The 22,708-nt window shown below is 49.0% G+C and overlaps 2 protein-coding genes across 2 annotated transcripts in view; both read left to right on the plus strand.

The window, feature by feature from the left end:
• Positions 1–8,168: 8,168 nt before the first annotated feature.
• Positions 8,169–15,905, plus strand: LOC308590733 (claudin-16-like). The gene is made up of 5 exons (XM_081200889.1): positions 8,169–8,443; positions 9,597–9,723; positions 12,303–12,464; positions 13,880–13,944; positions 15,424–15,905. The coding sequence occupies exons 1-5, from the start codon at positions 8,354–8,356 to the stop codon at positions 15,619–15,621; spliced, it is 642 nt and encodes a 213-aa protein (XP_081057015.1). The 5' UTR covers positions 8,169–8,353; the 3' UTR covers positions 15,622–15,905.
• Positions 15,906–18,196: 2,291 nt separating this feature from the next.
• ESPN (espin) overlaps positions 18,197–22,708 on the plus strand; it is a 111,840-nt gene continuing 107,328 nt past the window's right edge. The window contains exon 1 of the mRNA XM_081201486.1: positions 18,197–18,823. Coding sequence (XP_081057612.1) covers positions 18,524–18,823 — 300 coding nt within the window. The 5' untranslated portion in view covers positions 18,197–18,523. The remainder of the gene's footprint in view (positions 18,824–22,708) is intronic.

A 22,708-nucleotide genomic window follows, 5' to 3' on the forward strand; every position in this document is an offset into this window, starting at 1 on the left:
CGGGCTATAAACGCAGCAAACAAACAAACAAGCAACTGAAGTTTGCAAATTCCTGCGGGGGGGGGGAGAGGGATTCATTCTCTCAAACCCCAGACACACACCTGACACCCCAAACCAGCAATCCTTCTCACAACCAGACATCACAAAGGCCTTTAACAAGGAGAATTCTGGGCTGTGGGGATAACCTCCTGGCTCAAATGACCTTTCTACTCTTTCTACTCCTCCAACCTGGTCCAGGTCCAAAAAGCACTCTTTTCATGGCTCTGGTTACAATCCGATTAAAATTCCAGTGTGAAAATCCTTGGAACGCAAACATTTTGAACACTGGTGACCTTAGCAACCAGTCCCAGGTTCAGAGTCCTCGTAGGAAAAAAAATCCTGAAAATTCTGGAGAGAAGCTACCAGACTCCGTGTAAGGCAGCCCCCAGAGTCTCCTGGAAGAGACCGCTGCCAGCAACTCTGGAAATGGTCTGACTTGCCATAATGCAGCTTTCTGTGTTTCGAATGAAGACAGTAACCAGTAGAAAAAAACCCAACACCCAAACTGAAGAAACGTGTGTCCTTCCCATTCTGCTGAAGCCCCTCCGGCCGGCTGGCTTCCTGCAGAGTCGGCTCGCGTCCTCCACGCGCCCTCGACGGGGAGCCCAGGCGGCTCAGCCTTAAGCATCAGAAGCCGCCTGGCGCCTGCCGACCCCCGGACTTGCAAGAATGGGGGGGGGGGAGAGAGAGAGAGAGAGCGACAGCCTCTCTCCGTGGCTCTTGGGAATAGAGCTGGGATGGAAAAGTGTCTCCCGTCGGAAGTTGCCGGGGAGAAAGGGCGCTTGAGCTGCTCTGAAGCGTCTCCTCTCTGCCTTGGCCTTTGTCAAATGGCTGTTGAAGGAGAGAAACGGGGGTGGACTAGATGACTCTTGGGGTCCCTTCCAACTGTACAGTTCCATGTGAAAGGCATTATCTCAGTTCAAGCCTCAGGACATATTCCAGGCAGAGAAAGAGGACCCTCAGTAGGGCTGTTGAAAGGCATAGCTGGTTGTGGGGCATGCCCTAGGCAGAGTCATCACGAAGGCTATGTAGAGAGCCCTGGGGGGCCACATTCATTCCCCAGGCCTGAGGTTCCCCGCCTCTGCTCGGTGATATTGCAAAGGCTTCTGGGTTATTTTTGCATAGCAATTCCTGAATCCCACTTCCCCTCTGTGTTGGAAGTTTTGGTGCAACTCACCTTTCAGAAAAGGGCTCACATGTGGTTAAAACAGTCGGAGCAAGGGAGTCTATCCCTGTACCTTTGACCTCTGTGCTGACCCCACAATCTCTTTGATGTATAGACTGATACATCTTAGGTTGCATCCTATTTACAACTTCCGCCTCACGCTTCTCTCTCAGACCTCAAGATGAGAGGTCACCTTGGATTTATCCTCTGAGAACAAATGAGCAAGCATGGCTACCTCTGTCTTCTCTAGATTTTGTTAGCGCGAAGCCTTTTCTATCCAAGTTGGGTAAAGGTAAAGGGTAAAGGGACCCCTGACCATTAGGTCCAGTTGTGGCTGACTCTGGGGTTGCGGCGCTCATCTCGCTTTATTGACGGAGGAAGCCAGCGTACAGCTTCCGGGTCATGTGGCCAGCATGACTAAGCCACTTCTGGCGGACCAGAGCAGCGCAGGGAAACGCCATTTACCTTCCCGTCGGAGTGGTACCTATTTATCTACTTGCATTTTGATGTGCTTTCGAACTGCTAGGTTGGCAAGAGCAGGGACCGAGCAACGGGAGCGCACCCCGTCACAGGGATTTGAACTGCCGACCTTCTGATCGGCAAGCCCTAGGCTCTGTGGTATAACCCACAGCGCCACCTGCGTCCTGGTACAGTACTTCTTATAATACACAACTATATTGTGTGTTTTTTCTACCAATATCTCTTTGTGTGTGGTTGCAAAGGTAACTTCTACTCTCTAGCCAAATTCACAAGCCACACTGCATACAAAAACCCAACATTTTAGGGTGCCAAAACCTGCAGATGAAGCAGAGTTCAAACTGCCAAACAACGGGGTCTTGACTAAGTCACATGCAAGCTTCTAGAACTGACTGAGATAACAACTGGACATAACATTAGCAGGCATAGATAGCATCAGACTGTTTTTTGAATTTTTTAAAAGGGGAAATGGCTTTGTTTAGGGGCAACGAGAATCCCCACCCGTCTGTTTAACTGTGCGTCATAATATAGCAGCAAATCAGAAGGATAACGGTTTCTTTTTTCATTTTGCAGAACCCAGGCTTCCCTTCGGAGTTGGACCGCCTGGCAGGTCTCGTTTTAGCGAATGGAAGAAGGAGCTAAAATCTGGATCTTCTCCCCGCCCCCCCTTCCTGCAAGCTAAGCGCTCATTAATGCTTGTTCAGGGACAGCTGTTCATCTCCCCCGGAGAACCATTATCGGTTTAATCTTTGTGTGGTTACAATAGAGGCCTGTGCCACACTCCCAGCCTTGACAGCAGGCCTCTGGTTAAGATGACATGAAACCATGCGATGCCTTTAAGTGGCACGTGCCGCCTGCCCCGTCTGCTTGCCCAACGGCCTCCCCAACAAGAGAGAGGAGCTGTGGGCGTGTGCCTGATGAATAAGTAACGGCAGCAGTGTAGCAGATCACAGTCTTCTTCAGATTGTTATAGGAATTCCGAGGTCTTATATATATAAAATAAATGTTCATAAATGTACAAGGCAAACACATACATAAGTATATAAATCACGTGTCTGAAATAGTACAGGAGAACAATCCTGAAGCCATTTTGACTCTCCCAAATTGACCTCAAATATTTCTCTGCAAGGAGGAAGGAAATGGGAAAACCTCCCCATTGTCTCTTTGCTCACAAATCCTGTCTTAAGGGTGTATCTGTGTATGACTGTTGTTGTTGTTGTTGTTGTTTAGTCGTTTAGTCGTGTCCGACTCTTCGTGACCCAGTGGACCAGAGCACGCCAGGCACTTCTGCCTTCCACTGCCTCCCGCAGTTTGGTCAAAGTGTATGACTAGGGTAAGCCTATGACCTGGATTCAGGAACTGAGTATTTACCATCACAAAAGAATAGCCAGGATGCCCAGATATCCTGGCAGACAGGTTTTCTGCTGTAGACCGCCCCTTCAGTGATGTATGTATGATGTTTTGGGGGGTGGTCTTGAGCTATAGGGTGGCAATTTCAAAAGTCAATATAAGAGCTTGCACACCAATGTTCTGGGTTCCTCCTTCCTCCTGTGTGGGGTGTGTGAGCACCCTGTTGCAACAGTTTAATAAGGATCAGGCTTACTAGCTGCTTTGCTTCTCAATATTCTCTGGTTGGCCTCTGTTATTTTCCTCCTACCGATAGAGAACCTACATAAGGACTCTATACGGGCTCTTGGGTAACCCATAAGGGAAAAGGAGCAGTTGTTTTTTTTTCTTATAACAAGATAATAAAATTGATTTGTGTCTGCATCTTGGTAGCTGGAACAGCACGACTGATCAGGGACCCCCTTGAATACAGCCCCACACCAGCCTTCCAACTTCTGCAATTTAGTAATGTTTGTAGCTTCTAGCACACCATATTTCTGCCCCTCACTTGGAAAACCACACTCCCACCAGGTGCAGAAGAAGGAGATGTTTATCAATGGCTACTAGCCATGATGGCTCTGTTCAGCCTCCACAGCTGGAGGGAGCAATGGTTCTGAATACCAGTTGCTGGAAGCCACAGGCCTGAGACCTGCTTGTGGGCTTCTCTTTCTGGGATCAGCTTGGTCACTGTGAGAACAGGATGCTGGACTCAAAGGGCCAGCAGGCTCTACTTATGAACCAGGACAACATTTGTTCAGCTCCTCTGTAACCCAGAATTAAAGAGTCCTGCAGCAGGCCATCCCAAGTCATTGGTCAAAGAAAAAAAAAAAAACTACAGAAAGTTTGAGCCGGGATACAAACACAGCAGACCCAAATCCCCATCCTTCCAGTCTTGGGAATCTTGGGTGGTTCTGTAAGAGCCAAATCATTTAGTATATCTCATATAATGTTCCCAGATGTCCTGCACACCATCAGCCTGGGGGAAATGTTGCCAAAGGGGGCTGGCCCCCTTGTTAAGAAGCATGGTGTTTACATGCAACCTGCCATTCTCACATGCAGCTCTGGCACTGAATTCTAGGGATTGCTTGATGCTGAGATCCAACACGCTCTAGACTTTGACACCTGAAGAGGCCACATGGATGAAGTACATTTTATTATATCAAAAGGGCATCAGCACATTTTTAATAAAAACATTAAAACAATTTCAATAAATGGCACGTTAATCTAGTCTGAGGAGAGTTAATACTCAATGCAAGAGTTATTCTGAAAACATGTGTGGCAGAGGCAGATGAGGTCTAGCAAGGTGAAGACCGTTGCCACTTATCTCTAAGTTGGGATTGAAAATTAACATAGAAACAAAGACTAGACAGTGGGTGGGTGTTATCAGTTCTTAAATGGCACCAATCTGGAAGGGTTTATCTTAATCTAAGGTGCTACTGGAACTCAAAGGGCCATAAGATAAAAAGTGTTGGGGGAAATGGCTTCTGAAAAAAACCTGTTCTGCTGTGCAGATAAGATGGGGGAAAGAGATTAGCATATCTTTGGGGCTCTGCTGGCCCGAGCCTTTGGGCTATTGAAAAATCTCCAGAAGAAGTCTGATGCTCTTTTCTTTATTTTTCAGTTTTCAAATGATAAGGGAGGGGTGGCAGAGATTGACAAAAGGAAGAAGATCATCCATTGGCCGTGTTTGTGTGTGTGTGTGTGTGTGTGTGTGTGTGTGTGTGTGTGTGTGTGTGTTGCAATTTGGCTGGCTTGGAACCTGCAAACCTGGCTTGCTATAATGGAGTCTCTCTTGAGATGCCTCTAGGCTACAATCAAAACTTCTTTCTGAGGTGCAGCAGGCTGTCATAGCAAAAGCTGGATCTTTTTAGGGGTGCTTCAGAACACCCTTGGAGGCCATCCTTAAGTGAGATCCATAATTCAGCCTGACAAAGAGGCTCAGAGGAAGGTGTATAAGAGTCTCCCCTAGTAGCCTCAATGTTCAGGTGAAGTCATGTGGCAGGGGGACAATCCCGATAGCTGAAGGCATCCAGAGGAAGTGAAATCTACACATGCTCAGAAGCACTGGGCTTATCCTGAGAACATATAAAATAGGTGCTGGTGTCCAGCTTTACTAAGCTCTAGCTGAAGCCTGCCGTAGCTCTTCCATGCTGGAGAATATGTACTCTGTGTCTGCTCTCCTGTGGCTGACAGGAATACAATGCAAGCTTGTGAGAGACTGGTGTGTGTGTGTGTGTTTTAAATCCTGCTTCTGGAACAGCTTACAGAACTCTTATCAACAAGACAGCACCTTCCTGCAGGTATCAAGGCACAAAAGGAAAATGTATTGGGCTGCAGAAGGAAACAAGCAAACTTGTATACAAGCCTTTAGTTACCAGCTCTTCTAACAACCAGCTGGGGTGGGAAAGTACAAGAGGAGCAGGAATGGTCAGTGCCCATTGGGACTGGTAGAGCAGGAGGCAGGAGAAAGTAGTATATTTGGGAGAAGCCTAGCTATTAGCCTTTCAGAGGGGCAAATCAGGCACTGAATGCTGCAAAGCACCACCTAACCAAACTTAGGCCACAGAATCCTGGGAGGAAGGAGCTGTTCTGCAGGCATGAGGCTTTTCCACGGGTTTAAATGATGGTATTCAGCTCCCCCTTCTGGTCACGAGAGCAACAAAAGCTCATTGAAAGGAAATGCTTGCATCACCAAACAATTAGGGCAGTGACAGAAAATGTTGCCCTGCCCTCACATGAAGTCTTGGGTTTCCAATTTTGGGAGAGGGGAGGTTGCCTGCTGGGGAGCGGCACTGGGGAGATGGCAGGCTGGCGAGGCCCCCTATATTTAGAGGCCCTAGGATTCAGCCTACTTAGCCTATACAGTGGTACCTCAGGTTAAGTACTTAATTCGTTCCGGAGGTCCGTACTTAACCTGAAACTGTTCTTAACCTGAGGCACCACTTTAGCTAATGGGGCCTCCGGAGCACGATTTCTGTTCTCATCCTGAAGCAAAGTTCTTAACCTGAAGCACTATTTCTGGGTTGGCAGGTTGCCCAGAATTGTCAACCTGAAGCGTATGCAACCTGAAGCATATGTAACCTGAGGTACCACTGTACATAAATCTGGCACTGGCTATATCCTATACAGGAGCAGGGCCGTCTTAACCGTTGGCACTAGGGGTGCACGGCACCAGGGCGCCGGGCTCTCAGGGACACTAGGGGTGCCGGGTAGATCTTTGCGCCCCGGCACTACATATGCTTAAGACGGCCCTGTGAATGAACTCAGTAGAAGGCAGTTCTCTCCCCCTGTTCTGCTTAGAGTGTCTCCTTCTTTCCTCTTTCCCGACTGTAGTTTCAAGGATGGGACAAGAAGATTGTCACCTCCACTTGGGTTGATCCACCCGGCGCCCCTAGGTTGCCCAGAATTGTCAACCTTTTAAAGGAAATAGTTCTTTTTTAAAGGAAATAGTTGTTTACCTTTAGAACAGTTGTGGGACACAGGGACTCACAGCACCAAACCAAAAGGGGTGCTAGTGCCCCACGCACAGGGGCATATGAAGGGGGTGCGGGTTCCATGCTGGGGGGGGGACAAAATGTCAGGCAGCATGCACAGTCACTGCACTGTCTGCCCGCTGCCTTCCCCCGCATGGCGATCAATGGTTTCGGCTGCGTGTGCAGCACCCGGAGGGCCGTGTAATGTTGTGCGCACTGTGTGACGCATCCTGTTGCATGCGCCAAGCTGCGGGTTCCTTTGCTGGCTTTTCCGCTGTTGGCGCACACTCCCAGCACCGTCCAACATGGGGTGCCAGTGCAGAACAATGGAGAATGCAAGCAGCATCGGAGGCAACATCTCCGGACAGGATCCATGTGCTTCTATTCGTCGGGTTTTGTTGCTGCCTTTGGTGCTGTTAGCCCGCGGTGGATCCCACCACAGCGCTCTGGGCGCGGCGCCCAAACAGTTAGCTGCCATGCAGCTGGGGCAAGAGCCAACAGCCGAGCAGAGCCAAGCCTGTTGGAGCGCCGCGGGCTCTTCTGCTGCTGTGGCTCGGCGCGAGTTCGGGGGCAAGTGTTGGAGTCTGGGGAAGAGCCACCTGCAGCAGAAGAGCCTTGGCGCTCCGACGGTCTCTGCTCCACTCGACTGTCAGTGGCTCTTCCCCGGACTCCAACGCTCAGCTCCGGACTCTCGGCCTGGTGTCTCTGAGAGCCCAGCGCCCTGGTGCCGTGCACCCCTAGTGCCAAAGGTTAAGACGGCCCTGCTCCTGGTGCTATTAACAGTAATCCTTCTAGTTGGTTAATTAGTTCAGCAACTTCCATGCACATTGATGCTAATTATTTCCCCCAAGAGTTAAATGATAACTAACCAGAGGCAGCTTCAGGAGAGCTATGAGATTCAGGTGAGGATCAGGTGCCTTGTCAATCCCATCCGACCTGCCCACTATTCTCCTAGAGAAGAGAAGCCTAGCATGGAAGACTTGTGTATAGTACGCAGATCTGAAAGGGCCACAAAGGGTAAACCACCCAAAAGGTATGCTGAAGATTTGCTAAAACAGTCATAGCAGATACAGCTGTTGTTAGTAACTCAGAGAAGGTTTGGGAACCTTCAATCTTCCAAGAGGTTCAAAGTTTATCCTCAGAGGATGCTGAGCCATGGTTAAATGCCATGAAGGCTGAACTTGATTCCTTAGAGAGGAACAAGACATGGGAACTAGTTCCAGGCCTGCTCAGGCCACAAAAGGTTTACAAAGTTCAGTTATTGCAAAAGTTTTTCAGTGTTAATTTTATGCATTTTTTAAAAATCACCATGGTATTTAACAGTATCTTATGTCCTTTAGAGGAGAAATTGTGAATTGTAGAATTTAAATACCCGTCATCATCCTTGGCTTCACTCAATTTTGTTTGTAACACACTTCCATTTTCTTCTAGTTGTGAGGGGGGTGGGGAGGGGCCTCACAAGTGGAGTAGCCCAGGGCCTCTCTTCATCTAAATCTGGCCCTGCCAACAGGTCCCAGAGCTGGCTGACTGCCTCTTCCGTTCCGCCTGACATTTAAGCTTCTCTGTGCCCCATTAATCTCCGCAGCCAAAGCCTCCCATTTCATTAAAAGGCAGCGGTGCATGTTCAGCCCCTAAGCCAGGCCCAATGAGGAGGTCTCCAAGCATCCAGGTTTTGAGTGAGGGGGGTGACTTTCCAATGTCTAGTGTTCCATCATCTGTGCCAGGTGGGAGAACCCCTTAGGGCAGAAGGACAGAGCTGGAGCCCAGTGGGGCTGGCTCCTGGGCCCTTTACTCCTTCTACAAAGTCTCTTCCATGGGGCTGACCGCGAGCCTGCTCTCCATTTTCTTGGGGGCCTTTTCCTTTGTCTGTACCGTGGGCGCCATCTGCACAGACTGCTGGCAGGTAAGAAGAGCAAGCCATTTCCCTTGCCACTCTTCAGAAAGGGTCTGGGAGGGGCACCTGGTTGGTTGGTTGGGTGCCAGGAATAAGATATGTGCACCAAATGTCCCCGTTTGCCATATTTCCTTGTCGCTTTCTCGGGATGAGGGCTCAGAGAGGGAAATCACTGCCCCTGATTCTTGCCTTTTACAGATGTCTTGTTAAAACTCTGGCTGTGGCCATGCTTCAGGGTTCAGCTTCCTCTCCAAGGAGTTTCTAGAATGGGGAAGGACAGCTGCTGGTCCCTAATTTCATCTATAGAATACTGGAGGGAAATAGAAGGGAATGGGAAGGGCTAGGCTAGGGGTTTAATGTAGGTCTACAATTTCATTGCCTTGTGCATAATTGGGCTTTTCGTTCCCATAGGGATCAGAGAGTGGGGGTATGTATTAGTTCCTAAGGGTTTAAGCAGAGTTGGTGGGAATTTTAAAAGGAGTTAGTCACTTCCAGGGGTGTTGCTAGGTATTTTAAAGCATTTGAAATTGAGGCAAAGGCCCATGACCCAGATTTGCATCAGATTTCCATATGCTCATTTATAACAGTCTTTGGGCAATTTCAGAGGGCATGTGATTGAAGGGGGTGGTGGAGGAATTTTGTCATTGCTGTGCTTTGTAAGTAATTTTTGTCATTGCTGTGCTTTGTAAGTAAGTGGTATGAGCTTTTCAAAAAGCTCATAAAACCTTGAGAATATCCCCATAAAATTCACAGAATGATGTACAGGTGAGCCAATATTATCATGGTTACTTTGTTAAAATTACAACCCATCTTTCCAGATGTTATCCGTCTAGTACCTATTACTGAGGCTGTGGCATTGGCTGCATACATTTAAAGCACATGTATCCTCCTCTCAAAAGAAATAATCCTGGGAACTGTAGTTTAAGAACTGTAAACCACAGTTCCCAGAATTCTTTGTGGTAAGGAAATGCTTAAGATACATGGTGCATGCGTAGTCTCTGCTATGATCTAGCTGCCAGCAGATAGCCCTGTCTTAGCTGCTGCACCGCTTCAACTGAACTGGTGTCTAAGTGTTTTAGCCTCGAGTGGTCCATCTATTGAGGACCAGTAACTGATCTGAGGCTCCCTCACTCCTGCCTCCCCTTCCCCCCATCTCTTCCAGGTGAACAGCAAAGGCTCTGTGGTCCTCAGCATGCGTTGCCGAGGCCTATGGGGAGAGTGCGTTTGGGACAAGTTTGTCAAAATCTGGACCTGCGATGTCTTCAGCTCTTACCTGAACCCGCATCCCGGTAAACGTCACGTCCCAAATCTGACCATCGAGCTCCACCAAGCTGCTGTCAAGGACGACCCCTTTTAAAGACAGCTCCCTGGTTGGCAGGGACACAGGTGGCACTGTGGGTTAAACCACAGAGCCTAGGACTTGCCAATCAGAAGGTTGGCGGTTCAAATCCCCGCGATGGGGCGAGCTCCCATTGCTTGGTCCCTGCTCTTGCCAACCTAGCAGTTCGAAAGCATGCCCGTGCAAGTAGATAAATACCGTAGGTACCACTCCGTCGGGAATGTAAACGGCGTTTCAGTATGCTGCTCTGGTTCGCCAGAAGCAACTTAGTCATGCTGGCCACATGACCTGGAAGCTGTACACTGGCTCCCTTGGCCAATAAAGCGAGATGAGCGCCACAACCCCAGAGTTGGTCACGACTGGACCTAATGGTCAGGGGTCCCTTTACCTTTACCCTGGTTGGCACAGCAGCAGTGACAGGCGATTGGGTGGTGGGCAGGGAAGCGAATGGGAGGCATTGTCCAAACACTGGGATGTCTGCACCGAGTGCAGCAAACTGGTTCTGCTGCTGTAAAATCACTAAATTGGTTTTTCTTGGCTGTGCACATGCAATACTATGACCTTCCCACGGGGGGCAACCAAGGCTGTGTGAAAAAAAGATAATTACTGGTCTGTGCCAAGTGGCTGGCTTCTGACCACAGAAGCTGTTGGTTGGTAAACTGACACCTCCCTTTCACTTCCTCTTCTCCATTTATAACTTGCCATGGCCCCAGGAGATCGCTGGGGCTCTAGAAATCCGTTATTTCACACCCACAAATGGAATTCCTGGTTATTTCAGTTCTTCTCCTGCTTTCTGGGTTTTCAATTTACTGACATCATTTCTCTATAAGGCAAAGGGGCTGCCAGTCACTACAAATCAGCGTTGTGAACAACCTCACTGCCACAGAGTGATTGGAAGGCCAACAGAATATTTACATGTTTTTATTTATTTTTCTAAATATAAAGAATTTGGGAATTATTAGCACAGGCTCTGGGGATGGTCATTAGCTTATATGGCTAAAAAAAACACCAACTACCTGGAACCATGCTAGCTTGGAATAGAGCCTCCACATTCAGGACAGTCTACCTTTGACTTTCAGGTGACTGTGCCCTTACTCTGGTCCAGAGCATCCATAGGCATCAGGTTGTCTGCCATTGGAGGCAAGATGCTAGAAAAAGGAGCTCTTGGTCAGATTTGAGAAGGCTTTGTCTGTAAGATCACTCCACATTTTAGCCATGGGGTGCTGAGAGTAATTGAGAGGACGATGCTCCAGTCTAGAACTGTGTTGTGTTTCTCTAAGGCGGGTGCTTCCGATGACTCACAGCGCTGGCCAGGGCTGATGTAGTCCAAAAGATTTCTTTTTTCCTTTTTAAATCATTTTTATTGGTTTCACAAATACAAAGTACAAATATACACACACTAATAAAAATATATCAATATAAAGAGATTCTCTGAATCTCAAGACTTTCCCCCATCCCCTCCATGGGGTCTCATTTTAAACATCTACAACTGCATATTCATCCTACTCCAATTTTTATATCAAACCATATTGTCCATTGTAATTTTTACACTGCAAGTGAATCCAAATCCTGCTCTTGTTTCCATCTGCTTACAGTGCTCTCCTAAGTAATTTTTCCCCATTCTTTTATAAAGGTATTTATCCTCTTGGTTTCTGAGGTTTCCACTCAGCTTTGCCGTTTTCGGCATAGTCCATCAGCTAGGTTGGCCATTCTTCTCTGGAAGGGACTTTGTCTCCTCTCCAACTCTGGGCTAATAACATCTGGGCAGCTGTTGTTCCATACTTAAAAAGTATTTTCTGCTCCTTTGGTATGTCGGCACCTGTAATTCCTAATAAAAAAGCTTCTGGTTTCTTAACAAAGGTTATATATATCATCTCCAACCTGGTGCTTCCAAATGTTTTGGACTACAAGAAGCAGAGAGACGCAGGTGGCACTGTGGGTTAAACCACAGAGCCTAGGGCCTGCCGATCAGTAGGTCGGTGGTTCGAATCCCCGCAATGGGGTGAGCTCCCGTTGCTCGGTCCCTGCTCCTGCCCACCTAGCAGTTCGAAAGCACGTCAAAGTGCAAGTAGCTAAATAGGTACTGCTCTGGAGGGAAGGTAAACGGTGTTTCCGTGCGCTGCTCTGGTATGCCAGAAGCGGCTTAGTCATGCTGGCCACATGACCCAGAAGCTGTACACCGGCTCCCTTGGCCAATAAAGCGAGATGAGCGCCGCAACCCCAGAGTCAGTCACAACTAGACCTAATGGTCAAGGGTCCCTTTACCCTTTACCTTACAAGAAGCAGAAAGAAACATGTAGTCCAAAACATTTGGAAGCACCAGGTTGGAGGAAGACTCCTGTATGATTTGCTGGTCCATGGTCAGAGACAGGATACTGGGACAAAAAAACCCTGGCCTCCGCCCCCCCATACAAAGCAGACCTTGCAGTCCCATATTTAACAGTCCCATACTGATCTTGTCCCCACTCAAAACCATGCTGGTGTGTTCCTGGTTACTTGCTGGGGCTTGACCTATGTATCTTCCTGCAGGGGCCATTATCATCGCAAGAGCTTCACTCATCACATCTGCCATCGCAGGGGCTGCAGCCTTCATCTGCCTCCTCTCAGGATGTCCATATTTCCGCTGCTTCCAAGAGGCCACGGCCAAGTGGCGCTGCCTCTGCCTCTCCACAGGATGCTATCTCTTTGCAGGTATGTCCTCCGCTGAAGACCAGAGGCTTTCAACGCAAGAGCCCTCTTCATTAGACAAAAGCAATTCCCTGCAGTGCCTTGGGACAGGTAAAGCCCATGCAAGCTGGCTCACACCTCTTTTTGACTGCAGTGTCATTGATGAGCCCTGCCATTGGGCAAAGAGAGGCACCTCCCTCAGTCGGCAGAATCTGATGAGCGACAGGTCCTCTGCCCTAGTCACTCCTCCTTGAGCCTTCCCATGACACACAGATCAGGCTGCACAATTCCTTATTGCAGAAGAAAGTGGGGAAGCATGCCTAGACCCATGGGATATTGCTGAATGTGACCCCACTCTCTGAGTGGTGAGAGATTGCAGCATTCACCCAGGGTTTTGTTTCCTTGGAATGCTCATTGGAGACTGTGGCGTCTTTAGAGTTTTAGTTGGACGTATGAGCAAAGGATAGCAGTGCTTATGGCTTGGAGACTCCAGCAGGTCTTACTTCCACATTAGGGTTCCAGGGAAGCCCTACGTCACAATTCACAGGTCCAGCACAGAGCAAGATGTGCCTCTATGTCTCCGGCTTCCAGCATCAGCCAAAACACACATACTTACTTACACAACCCTGTGTACGTAAGACTAAAAGTTTCACAACTTCAGAGCAGCTCATGTTTCATGTTTCTCTTTTCTGGGCTGGAAGGAGGTCAGCCCAGAGCAGTGACTCAAGCAGAGAATCAACAGCAGTCTCTTCTTTGGACAGGCACTTTGGGAAGAACTTTCTGGCTGTTTTGGAAGGTGATGGACTCTCTTTCCTTGAGGGTTTCTTAACAGAGGTTGGATGGCTATCTGCCACGGATTCTTTAGCTGTGATTCTACAATTCTACAATTCCATGATTCACAAGAGTCTTAAATCACTGGATTTCTGTATCCCTTGCAGCATACCAGTGGGTCTGGCACCATGGGTATAGCTGGAGGGAGGGGCAATTTCCCTTCCAAATCAAGTAAATAAATAAATAAAAACAATTAACTAAAAGTAGAAATTGTACACTTGGATACATTTTTCTGAGCACTTGCGGTCAAATGAAAGTAATTTTAAACAACTGTTGTAGAGATATTTCATTCTAGACAGAGGATGATGACAAGTGGGTGCCCTGCTCCCCCCCCCAACAGAAATCCTGGCTACGCCCATGTCTGGCACCCAATTGGGAATTCCCAAGCTAAAGACTTGCAGGGAGGGAGGGAGGAATGGAATGGGACAGGGAGGGACAGCTAACCCCCTAAATCAATAAAAAATACTGATAATAAAAATGTATAGCTAACTGAGGTTCTGCCCCCTCACAAAAATCCTAGCTATGCCCGTTTAGGGGTGGGGGAGAAAGTAAATAAGTTCTGCACTCCAAGTTCATAAGAGCTCACACCTCTCTCCCTTTCCTTTTAGGCTTTTTGTCCTGCATTGGCGTGATCCGATATTGCCTGTATGTCTTCTTCCAGCACCAGTATGAGGTATTTCCGCTGTCTGCTATGGCTGTGTGTCCTTTTTTACCCACCCTCCTTGTGGTGGTTGTATTGTACAACACGCAGAGAAATAGTGCTGGCAGCTGACTCTTACTCCAACACAGACAATGGGGAGATGCTTGAAGGCAGAGGGCTAGCCTAGGGCAGCGCTGTGCCAGAATGCCCTCTCTCTTTTTTAAAACAGCGTCCCATCCCTTAATGAGAAAATAAATTGCATTTCAAAATTACCAAAAGGACAAGAACGTTTCGGTGAGATTCCCATAGGTGGGGTGCAGGGCTTTGGTCACACCTTGCCTTCAAATAGTTCTGAGGAGCATTTGCGAGTCTCCTGCCAGGGCTGGCCCACCCATGAGACATGCTGAGGACAGATACATCCAGGTTTGCTTGGAGAGCACCACTCACTGCCTCCTGCCCTTGCTGCTCATTGTCTTTTCTTTCTCCAACCCCCCACTCCCACTGCAGCTGAATATTCCTCCTTCTCCACACACGCCATTAGCCTCCTCTTCAATCTCCTTCCTTCTCCCTCCCTGTGAGGTAGGTTAGGCCCCTAAGGCCACCCAGTGAGCGTCATCGTGTCTGAGTGGGGATTTGAACCCTGCTCTCTCCTAGGTCCTAGCCCAACACTCTAACCACTACACCACACCGGTTTTTGCAATCAGCACCGTCCATAAAATCTGCCTTGTTGCAGTTTCCAACATGGCAGTCTCAACTGACAATGTGTGGGATGGAACATAAGCAGTCATGTACAACACTTCCTGTTTGCCCAGAGTGGACACACGGGGATGTTACTCCAGCCAGGAGGACTTCCTGTCACACCTGTCTGGAGCATCCTCCCCCTGCATGTGTCCAGGTGTGAGCCTGTGAGACCCCATAAAAGGGCTGGTCACGCAGCAATGTTTCTCTCTCGACCATTTTATCTTTAGGCTTTTGCTGTGTGCTGGCTCTCAGCCAGCAGCACATGGGCTCAGTCCCCATATGGGATAAACTCTCTTCTGTAATTACAAGCTAAAGCTTGCCTTCAGGGAACCTACTGTGAACTGAATGTGAGTAAACTTCTTATCATTACTTTTAAAAGAAGACTGTTGTGTCTTTATTCTTTTTAAGAGGGAACAAAGGGGATTTACCAGGAACATAGCTGTCAACGTTTCCCTTTTTTAAAGGGGAATTCCCTTATTCCGAATAGGATTCCTCGCAAGAAAAGGGAAAAGTTGACAGCTATGACCAGGAACAAACCCGATCTGGACAAAGCCAGGTTGGACTGCTAAAGTAAAGAGATTCAGATGAATCTACCAACTAGCTTCCTGCTAAATACTGGGGAATGTACTCTGCTACTGACTCACTAGCGTGAGTGAGGAAGGATCATATTTAATCAACATTCCCACACAATGCACCCCACAGTGCCAATGCCTGGGATCCCCCTCCATGCCAAATCCTTGACCAACCAGCTCTTTCCCATTTGCCTTCTAGGTGTCTCTGAGCATCCCTGGATTCCCCAGCTTTGAGTATGGCTATTCCCTGTGGATGGCTGTAGCGGGTGGCCTGGCAGCCATTGCTGCAGCTGTCACGTCGTACTACGAAGGGGTGCTACTTAAGACCTTCAGCATGAGTCCAGCCAAGGAGATGCCTGCTGGAGATGCCGCTGGGACTACTTGGACATACGTCTGAGGGAGGGAGGGACCCCAGAGCATCTTCTGATAGTGGCGTTTAGTAAAAAGTAAGATGCTTCTCACAGGTGTTTCTTAGAGGACCACCCGATTCCATGATTGTGACCCATCAGAGGAGCTCAATGATCAAGGTGGTGCATAAGGAAACAGACTGTCCACAGAAAGATAAAATCAACAAAATAATCCATAAAAACGTTGTTTAAAACATCAGCAAATACTAATTGGTTGCCCGTGCCCTGTGGAGCTTCTTGCAGGTAGAGGTTTTGGCAGAACTGCCCCTCTCTCCTTTCAGGTAGGTGTCTTTTGAAAGCCTTTGTAACAAGAATTTTATCCTTTTTTAGGCAACCAGTATTTGCTGATGTTTAAAACAATGTTTCGATGGATACTTTTGTTGGTTTTATCCTTCTGTGTTTTGTAGCGTCTTGTGATACGTTTTATGCAAGCTTAATTATAAATAAATAAATGTGGCGAGTTGTGAGGCTAACTTTTGCGGGAGGTTGAACAGAAATAAAAAAAAGCCCTTTGAATGGCAGATGGGGGCCTGCCCTCACGGACAAAGTGCACAGCACCCCTGAGCATGGGCAGAATTGGCATCAAAGGAAAATTTTCTTTCGATCAAACAAAGCATGGCATCCAACAAAGTCTTACTCAGAGTAGACTCAAGTTAGCCATTTTTATGGAAATACTCTAATGTTGGATACAACCCATAACCGACACTGTGCCACCTGCCTCCTCTTCTCATAGGGTCAAAGCTGAATATTTGCTCTAAGGTTGGCACCCTCCAACGAGCTTCATTCCACGAGCTTCATTCAGGTGGTCTGTGGTGCATCCATGAATTTGTGGCTGCAGGTGGAAGACCGCACAACCATTGCATTAAATATTCCTAATTGAATTGTATTTCCGCTGCTTTCTTATGCCTCGTAATGTATTTTATTGTTTGACAGCCTTAATTTTATTGTATTGAATGGGGAAATGGCACAACATCCAGCAGCATGCATTGCAATTCACACAACAGGCAGAAAATACCATCAACACCCTCAACAATTTTTGACTGGTCTGAGTGAGGAGGAGAGGTTTGGGAACCTAAAGCACAATGTGTAGTGTGGGGTTTCTGTGTGGTCAGGGACGCGGACTTAGAAAAAATATTGGGGGGGCCCGGGAAAGCTCATGAATAATAAATAAGCTCATGAATATGCAAATAAAGTGGCTCCGGCCCTAAATAGGGCAAGCCACGCCCCCCAGCCAGCCGATTGGCTGGCTGGGAGGTGTGGCCAGTCGGGATTCCCCTGTTCTCGCGGGATTTCCGGCAGTGCCTTGGCAGTGGCGGTGGTGCTGCGAAGCAGCGAGGCAGGAGCCCCTGCCCCCGGGGATTCCCTAATCTCGCGGGGGACGGCCGGGGCTCTCCGATTAGGGCGCGCGGCTGGCTGGCTGGCGAAGGAGCAGGTGGGGAGGAGGCGGGGGACGGCGGCGGCGCTCTGCTGGAAGGGCGCCCGCCCGAGATTATTGGGGGGGCTGAGCCCCCCCAAAAAAATTTTTGAGGGGGCTCGAGCCCCCTCAAGCCCCATGGAGTCGGCGCCTATGTGTGTGGTTGATTTCCCCTCTTCCCACCCGCTCCCCATAAGGGTTCATGCAAATCTGGCCTGAGAAGGCTCAGGAAGAAGGACCAGGTGATGGGGGGAGTGGAGCTGGTGCTGCTGCTGCCCTTCAACATCTGTCACCTGAGGCAGCTGCTTCATTTTGCCTAATGTTAGGACTGGCTTGGAAACCAAGCAGGAAGTAGACAACGTAAGAACAAAAAGCCAGTCTAGAGTGTGCTCAACTAGGCAAAGCCCTAGACTTTTGGAATGCTTTCCGCAAGGTGCCTCCCCAAAGACTCCTGAGTAAGCTTTAGCAGTCAAGGAAAAAGAAGAGAGGTTATCTTGTAAATCAGGAATCAGTTAAGCTGCAGGAAGCAAAGAGCAGGAATAAATGGGCAGTTCCCCAAATGGAGAGAAGTAAAAATTGGGTGTCCCCCAAGAATTGTTCCTGGGACCTATGCTTTTTAACTTGTTCATAGATGATCAGGGTTTCCCAGACTTGAGTCTCCAGTTGTTTTGGGACTACAACTGCCAGCATCCCTAGCTAGCAGGACCAGTGGTCAGGGATGATGGGAGTTGTAGTCCCAAAACAGCTGGAGACCCAAGTTTGGGAAACACTGATCTGGATGAATCAGATCAGCGCCCCCTGATTAATCGACGACCGTGATGTTTTTTGCAAAGTAGATGGTGAAGAGTTCCATCATTCCGGATCGGGCAGGTGTTAGGAAAAGCACACTGCACATGCTCAGAGATCATTCCCAGAGTCCAGAGCCCGCGGGGCTATTACGGCTTTGCAGCGCCTGTGCGGGGATCAGCAGCAAGAGAGAAAGGCCATGCCGCTCCCTTTTAAATCTCGCGTTTAACCCTTTCCCGCCTCCAGCCTCAGCGCTGCCGGCGAAGGGGAGGAGCCGGACGGCTCGGGGAGGGGCAGGAGGGCGCCCCGGAGGCTCTTGCTGGTGTTGGAGGGAGGGAGGGAGGAGCTGGAGCCGGCAGCCGGGGCGGGAGGCCGGCCCTTCTGTCGCGCAGAGCTCCGCAGCTGAGGAAAGCACCGCGGGCAAGACTTCTAGCAAACCTCGACGGGGCGCGATGGCTCCTCGCGTCCGGCTGCTCAAGCGAAGTTAGAAGGGACGGGAAAGTAGAGGAGTACCGCCACAGCACCTCGCGGGCCGCCCACCTTTCCTTTGCAAGGCACCCGACGGAGCGGACCGTCGAGAGACGCCGGAGAATCCCGGGAGGCCGTCGGGACGAGGCGGCCGGCCCCCGTATGGCTCCCTCCAGGTGTTGAGGGCCGGCCGGCCGGGCAGGCTGCCGTCGGAGGCGCAGGCGATGGCCCTGGAGCGGGCGTTGCAGGCCGCCCGCCAGGGGGATGTGGACACGCTCAAGGCGCTGCAGGCCGACGGGCAGCTGCTGCCGCCCGCACAGCTCCGCGACGCGCTGGGCGCCTCTCCTGCTCACCACGCCGCCCGCGCCGGGAAGCTGAACTGCCTGCGCTACCTGGTGGAGGAAGCGGCGCTGGCCGGCAACGGGCGGGCTCGCAATGGGGCCACGCCGGGCCACGATGCCGCCGCCACCGGCAACCTGGCCTGCCTCCAGTGGCTGCTCACCCAGGGAGGGTGCCGAGTCCAGGTGAGCACAGGTGGAGCGAGGGGACGCCCTTGCGCGCCTTGAAGGGTTTTGCGCCTTGGGCGCATGGAGGGCGACTGCGTTCCTAGCGGCTCCGTTGACGCTGACCTTTAGGGGCGTTATCTTTTAAAGGACGCCTGTTTGGAATTATTTACTTACTTAGGAAAGGCCAGCAAAGCTCGGAAAAGAAAGGGTCAAAATGGGAATGTCTCTGATTGCGCGCAGAGTTCGTTTCTCTCAACCCAGTGCTGAATTATTATTTTTTGCGGGGGAGCGCAGCAATCTATTTTCCCCCTGTTGATACCCATAGCTAGAGTGTTTAGAAAGTTGGTGGGTGAACAATTTGGCCAAAATTGGAGGGTTATGTGTGTGTATGTGTTGCCTCTGAATTCCATTTTTGTCCTATGGAACTCTCATCCACAAAAGTTTGGTGTTAGCCATCAATCTTGACTGCTTTAAAAGAGGATGAGACAAATTTCATGGAGGAGAGAGCTGTCGGTGGCTACTAAGCACGATGATGGCTGTACTTTGCCTCTGTGGTCAAAGGCAGCAATGTTTCAAAATATCACTTGCTGGAAGCTACGGGAGGGGAGAGGGCTATTGTGCTTGATTCCTGCTTGCAGGTTTCCTACAGACATCTGGTTGGCCACTGTGAGAAGAGAATTGCAGGACTAGATGGGCCATTGGCCTGATCCATGAGAGCTCTGTTCCCCCATCATCCACTAAGCACTGCTCACTCTAGGAAGAAGAGGGACCTGCTGGTTGGAGGCAGCAATTTTCTAGCCTAGCTTTAAGCCCCAGCACTTCCTCTGTGCAGATTCATTTGCAAAGACAGCACGCAGGTGTCCTCTCCTCTCCCAAAGTTGATCATGCCTTCGTATTTAGAATAGGAACAACAAATACGTAATTCAGAAGTCAGTACCAAAAAGGAAAGAACAGGGAACAGTTTCTTGGCTGCTCCATAACCAAATACAGTGGTACCTTGGGTTACATATGCTTCAGGTTACATACTCTTCAGGTTACAGATTCCGCTAACCTAGAAATAGTACCTCGGGTTAAGAACTTTGCTTCAGGATGAGAACAGAAATTGTGCTCCGGCGGTGCGGCAGCAGCGGGAGGCCCCATTAGCTAAAGTGGTGTTTCAGGTTAAGAACAGTTTCAGGTTAAGAACGGACCTCCGGAACAAATTAAGTACTTAACCCGAGGTACCACTGTACAATAGTTACAGCAAGAGCAAGTGCTGATTACAGGAGTGGTGCTTGTAAAGGAGGGCAGGAGTTCCTCTGAGCATGTGTGAAGTCTGCATCCCTGTCTGCTGCATATTCTGTGCTTAACTGGGAAGCTCCCTTTCTGTGAAGGCAGGTGTTCACGGCCAGCAGAGTTTCTAAGTAAGAGAGTCTTAATGCTTTGCAGGGCTAAGCTCTTGTTAGCCAGAGCAAAATGTTTAGGTTCCTCCCCCCGCCCTCTTTGGGAGGAGAGGAGGGTGCAAAATTCAGCCTCTTGGTGTGTGGGGATGTTGTGTAGGCAAGACATTCACAATGACCTGTTGCATATGGTCAAAAACACTGTGGGGGGAGACCCTCCCCCCACATGGAAGAACTTCTTTAAAAGTGGACTAGATGTCACCCTAGACACTGAAGGAAACCTGTGTTGACCTCTGAATGCTTGATTGACAGGGAAATGCAGTCTGGCTCCCTGCCAGAGTATTTCTGCATGACCTGGGGAGGGGCAGCTTCTCAGCAGTAGAGCACCCGCTTTGCATGTAGAAAGTCCCAGGTCCAGTTCTTCTGCATCTCCAGGTAGGGCTGGGATAGAGCCCTGCCTGAAACCCTGGGAGCTGCTGCCAGTCAGTGTACAGCAGCAGCCTTTGCAGTCTGGTACCTTCTAGATGTTTTGCACTGCAATCCCTATCAACCCCAGCCCAGGTCAACCTGGCTTGGGCTTATGGTAATTGTAGTTCAAAGCATCTGGCAGGCACCAGATCATACACAGCACTGAGCTGCGTGGGCCAATATTCTGGTTTGGTATAAGGCAATTTTTATTGTTCAGCTGGAGCATCTATAGCTCAGGGATGCTGTGCTTGCAGAAGGTCCTAACCCTTAACCCCTGAAGGCATCTCCATGTAGCACTAGGAAAGACTCTTAAGACTGCTCCTTACATCTCCAAGTACATGCTAAAATCCAGCAGTGCTGTAAAATGACCTTTACTGTATGGTAGGCAATTGGCAAGTTTTGTTTGCACTGCATGATTTGCGTTTAAATGCTAAGTGCATTTGTTATTTATTTCCTCCGTAAAAATTTACACACCGCTTGATTGTAAAACAACAACTCCTCCTCAGAGCGTTTACAAAAGAGTAAAATTAAGAAAGATTTGCGACCAGTGCTGGATTTACGTATAAGCTAAACAAGCTATAGCTTAGGGCCCCACTCTCTTGGGGTCCCCCCAAAAAATTAAAGAAAAAACCCCCACTGGATGTACATTTCCAAAATATAAGATAAAAAACAAATCAAATAAAACCTACATACAGCAACAGTGTTTTGTGTAGGCTCCTATGATGTAAGTAATGGGCCCCGCCTGCTGGCCTGCTCCCTAAAATATCACATACTGTATGTTGTTATGTGCAAATGGCTTTAGATACCTATTAGGTCCATAAATCACCATATAGCATATATTCAACACAAAAAACAGGGACCATTTGTTGTTGACAAAGGACAGCTGGACGTATAAAGGGCCCCAATACCTTCAGTAGCTTAGGGCCTCATCCAACCTAAATCTGGCACTGTTTGCAACTCTACCTTAAAACATGCCAAAGTTAAAATATCGAAGCAGATTAGAAATGCCTCAAGTTTGCAAGAAATGGAAATGGTTTTCACCAAGGAGCTGTGTTTTTTTTGTCTTGTACATCTTTCCAATGAAGGAGGTTATAGTTGTTCCAATGTCGGTGTGAGTAGGCTGGGGCACCAGGAGAACAGCTGAAGCCTAGAACACCTGCTTCGGATGCAGGAGGTTCTGAGTTCAATTCATGAAGGCATCTTCACCCATTAAAGCAAGGGGTGGGCAGTCTTTTATCATGCCAGGGCTGGGGAGGGCCAGAAACAAAAGTGAAGGCTCCTCAGGATTCCAGGTGGAAAGTCTTCCCAAGTCTTATCTGAATGCTGGGAGCCAAAACTGGGACCTTCTGCTGACGCTTGGACACAAAACAATAGCTCCACCCCAACGTAGAATGTCGTTTTATGCTAACTCTGACAGATTGGCCCTTCTCGCTGATGGGCAGCAGCTCTCCAGGGTTTCAGGCAAGGCTCTCTCCCAGCCCTACTTGGAGATGCTGGGGAGTGAGTCCAGGACCTTCTATATGCAAGGCAGATGCTCTGCCTTTGAGTTGTGGCCTTTCCCAGATATGAAGGAAGCTTGGCGTGGATTTTTGCATGGAAGGATTGTGAGCTCCATTCATTTCTGGTGCTCCAAACAAATACCTCAAGAACTCTTCAGTCTATGTCTTTTGCATGTGGTTGGTGGAACTGGTTTCTAGTAAAATAAAACCCACCAAAGCGGATCTCACAAGCCCACTCCTGATCATTTTGAAATTGTGTAAATTTTGGACTGAAATGTTATGCATGTGCATTGATTAGAGAAGAGTGGACCAGGAAAGATACACAGCCATTGTTTGGAGGGAGCCTCTGCCATGGTTTACTCAGTTCAGGCAACACACCTAACCAAGGTTTGCACAGAACGTAATTTAGAATCCAGAACGTTGGTTTGGGCTTCCAAATGTACAATGGGCAAACCAGGCTTTGGAGCTGGTTGATTTCTTTTGTTTTCCATCACTCCAGCATCTTGTTGCGGCAGCCACCCCCACCCCCCAAGACAGAAAAGTGCCTCTGTGGATTG

This window comes from Podarcis bocagei (assembly GCF_964188305.1).
Source record: "Podarcis bocagei genome assembly, chromosome: 7".
NCBI lineage: Eukaryota > Metazoa > Chordata > Lepidosauria > Squamata > Lacertidae > Podarcis > Podarcis bocagei.

What these genes read in the sequence shown, in the direction of transcription:
- LOC308590733 (XM_081200889.1), top strand. Translation starts at nt 8,354, where the DNA reads ATGGGGCTGACCGCGAGCCTGCTCTCCATTTTCTTGGGGGCCTTTTCC. An exon ending in AGGATGCTATCTCTTTGCAG is followed by an intron (nt 12,465 to 13,879) that starts GTATGTCCTCCG and finishes CTTTCCTTTTAG; the next exon opens with GCTTTTTGTCCTGCATTGGC. An exon ending in TCTTCCAGCACCAGTATGAG is followed by an intron (nt 13,945 to 15,423) that starts GTATTTCCGCTG and finishes TTTGCCTTCTAG; the next exon opens with GTGTCTCTGAGCATCCCTGG.